Source organism: Haliotis rufescens, unplaced genomic scaffold (assembly GCF_023055435.1).
Source record: "Haliotis rufescens isolate VD_foot unplaced genomic scaffold, xgHalRufe1.0.p SCAF_8, whole genome shotgun sequence".
NCBI classification, from domain to species: Eukaryota; Metazoa; Mollusca; class Gastropoda; order Lepetellida; family Haliotidae; genus Haliotis; species Haliotis rufescens.
The window spans coordinates 42,116,306-42,119,880 of record NW_025964372.1 but is presented as its reverse complement, the minus strand read 5'-3'; the positions used below and the strand labels follow the sequence as shown (position 1 = coordinate 42,119,880).

The 3,575-nt window shown below is 39.1% G+C and overlaps 1 protein-coding gene across 1 annotated transcript in view; it reads left to right on the top strand.

The window, feature by feature from the left end:
• Nucleotides 1-2,315, top strand: part of LOC124114986 — a 16,482-nt gene extending 14,167 nt beyond the window's left edge. Inside the window, exons 4-5 of the mRNA XM_046475758.2 lie at nucleotides 924-1,052; nucleotides 1,613-2,315. Coding sequence (XP_046331714.2) covers nucleotides 924-1,052; nucleotides 1,613-1,773 — 290 coding nt within the window. The 3' untranslated portion in view covers nucleotides 1,774-2,315. The remainder of the gene's footprint in view (nucleotides 1-923; nucleotides 1,053-1,612) is intronic.
• The last annotated feature ends 1,260 nt before the right edge of the window (nucleotides 2,316-3,575 follow it).

Sequence of the window (3,575 nt, the reverse complement as noted above, 5' to 3'; positions counted from 1 at the left end):
GAGCTGTATCGCCGAGGACCTTCCTCCAATGAAATTGTCATGCCATTATGTGACTGAAATATTGTATGAAGCTACATTAAACCAAACACATCCACTAGCTCATCCAGATATTCTATGTAAACACGATATGATACCAGACATACTTCTTGAGATATCCACACTTTGATATAAACAGAACACCTGGTTTACTTATACTCACCGACAAAAGAAACGCGGCTACCATACATGTTAGCTTATATATGAAGAACTACTCATTTTAGAGATATATTGATTGATTCGATGCAAAAACGAACATACTGTCATGTTGTGTGAACCGACGCTCATGCACGCATCACGTGTGACGTCATAGATCCTTGATTCGAGATGCACCATTTGTCTCGTGCAGGATTAGAGTGTAAACTTTGGAAATAACATGCAGTATATCGTGATAAGAATAAAGACACTTGACTGATTGTTAGTTTTGTCATTAATTTGTACACAGTGAAAACATCTCAAGTTAATGTACAATGTTCTCTTTCCCGTGAAGAGCCGGGGGTAGAATAGGTCTTCGGCAACCCATGCTTGCCGTAAATGGCGACTATGCTTGTCTTAGGAGGTGCCATACGGGATCGGGTGGTCAGGCTAGCTGACTTGGTTGATGCATGCCATCGTACCCCAGTTGCGTGGATCGATGCTTATGATATTAATCACTGGATTGTCTGGTCCAGACTCGATTATTTACAGACCCCCGTCATGCAGCTGGAATATTGCCGAGTGCGGCGTTAAACAACACACAAATAAAGAACATAGCTCTCGACATGTTTCTATGGTTTGCATTTCTTTTGGCGGTGAGTATATATAACCGATCAGGATGCTCGCCTTATTTCCAGCTACTGACGTTCTTAACGATGTTCACTCAAGGCTATTTGTCTGTATGTTTGCAGTGATATACAGGGGATGTACGGACAACCAGCCCTTCCTACCCGACCCCCTGCCTAAAGTAGGGTGTTATCCCTATTACCTTGAGGTGTGGTGCATCTGTGGCCACAGCGGCTGTAATGGCGGTCCAATGGGTATGTAGAAAGATGAAGGGTTGACATGGATACTACATCTATTCTTTCAATACAACGTTTCCTTACATTTCTAGTCCCGTACCATTATCTTGCAATTGGTGAAAACTGTACTCTGTACTCCTCCGATTGTACTGTCCACTTCAACTACTTGCCACGAATACATATGAACGAATACCTTCTTCGTGAGAGTACAGTACCTGTCCGATAGTAAATGCCGAGCAGCTACCGTTTCGCATCTAGGTTAAAGTTATCTGTGTATTTATGTTACCTTTATTTATATAACCAGAGGCACTGTAGACCATGCAATTCGGTGGAGTTGCTCCCTCAGGATCGATTATTATGGGTTCGAATCCCAGATGTGCCACCCCTTTTCACCACACTCAGTACCACACCCATACCATGTTTCAGGACATCTTGTGAACGATTTGTTGCTTCAGAACTTCTTGTAAACATTATGCTTAGATTACCTGAGTGTAAAGTTATTTATTTCGAAAAACTTCTTGAACAAAGACTTTCATTAAAAATACTTTCCCTGATACGTGTGGTTTCTGTTGTCGCAGGCAAGCCAGGCAAGGTGGAGTTGGACGCACATTTACCCAAGGAGATAGACAAAGATGAGATCGATAGTGCATACAGTGTAATAGGAGTGGACACGTGGAGGATCAAAATGGCTGTGTGTGGCTTGTTGACTGTGTATATTGCACTACAAGGGACAATGTGATGGCGCCACGTGACTGGGGATATACCGAAAAGAACGACTTCCGTGTTGAGATTGAAACAAAAACACAGAATACGTGTCGGAGAAAAATTCGAGACGTGTTTCACATACAAAAGGCCTTAATTTATAAAATTGAAATGACTTTGATGATGACGCTCGATATAATAATGTAACTGAAGATCGCAATATCCAGAGACGGATCCAGGATGTTTTAAGGGGTGTGTTCACATCATGAATGTGTATCTTGTGTGTGTGTAGGAGGGTGAGTGGAAAGGCAGGTTGTGGGTGGACATATAAATTTCGTAATCAAACAAAACGAAGGTTTTTTATATTAGTTCCATTTGGTTCCGAATGATAAAATAGAAATAGTAAAGGGGTGAGTCGTACTCCATGACATCACCTCCGGTATCTGTCACCGCAAATCTTAACATTTTTATAAACTATTAGATATCGGGTGAAGTATTGTCTTGTTACATTTTGATAAAATTGATTATTAATATGTGTATATTATCATGTAAATTATGCTGATTAAAAAGTAAAATTGTCACGTGTCCGTTGGTTAACGCTACTTGTCGACGACACTCCTCAAACAGAACTTTTGTCGAGAACAACAAACCTTTATCAATATCATAAAATGTACGTTTCCAGATAGGCCTGATATGTAAGAGTAGCAGTTTTTACTGTTTCAAAAGTATAATGAGTTCCTGTATTGCGAAAGCATGATGAAATGCTTTACTGTAAAAAGAACAATGCGTTCCTTAGTTGCAAAAGCGTAAGTTCCTCTATTGTAAAAGTACGATGCATGATATTCTTAACTGCAAAGTAGGATGATTTCCTTTATTTCAAGGACACAATGCGAAAGTATGATGATCTCATTTACAGCAAAGAATGGTGAGCTCCGTTATTGCTAAAGTATGGTGAGCTCCTTTACTGCAAGAGTATGATGAATTCCCTTGTTGCAGATGTATGACACGCTGCTGTATTTCAAAAGTAAGATAAATATTTCTTTTTCAAAAGAATGACAAGCTGCTTTATTTCAAAAGAATGACAATCTGCGTTATTTCAACAGGATGACAAGCTGCTTTATTTCAAAAGTATAATACGTTAGCCATGGGCTAGATGCATCAGAAGGTGTTAGTGAGCTGATGAATATTATAAACGAGTCTCATAGTTACGTTTGATGTTGAACGCCACATTCAGCATTATTCCAACTAAACAAAGCGGCCTGCAAATAATCTAATCTTGACCAGGCAAATCAAAGATGATAGACACCCCAGTACCCCAGTGGGGTACGACGATACGCAATCAACATAGTCACTCAAAATACGAAGTTAAAATAGCAAAAAAATAATTTATTCTGTCAAATCAAAAACTATTGAATATTTCAAACACCACTTCTAATATTCGTGTGTGAGTTTGACATAGTAGAGATCATATACATGACAGGACAAATACATATTCCTCAACAGTTTACCAATGTGGCATACACGGTAGCATGGCGTACAGCCATATTTTAAGACTTAGTCAATACTAGATAAAGACTAGATGCAAAATACACCAAAACTAGATTATTCCTAAATCAGGCCAGACCAGGGCCAGATACACATTGCATGAAATATCAACACGTAATTTATGAAAAATGATCAACTTATGACGTCACGCGATTTGATGACATCACACAAGTTTGTTCTCAACATCGTAGCAATTCAGTATTTATGTCATGTTTGTGAGTATGAGTAAATTGCACATTTCCACAATAATGTATTGAGTGGTTAAATCGTATCCTATTGCTGTCAAGTCAGCTG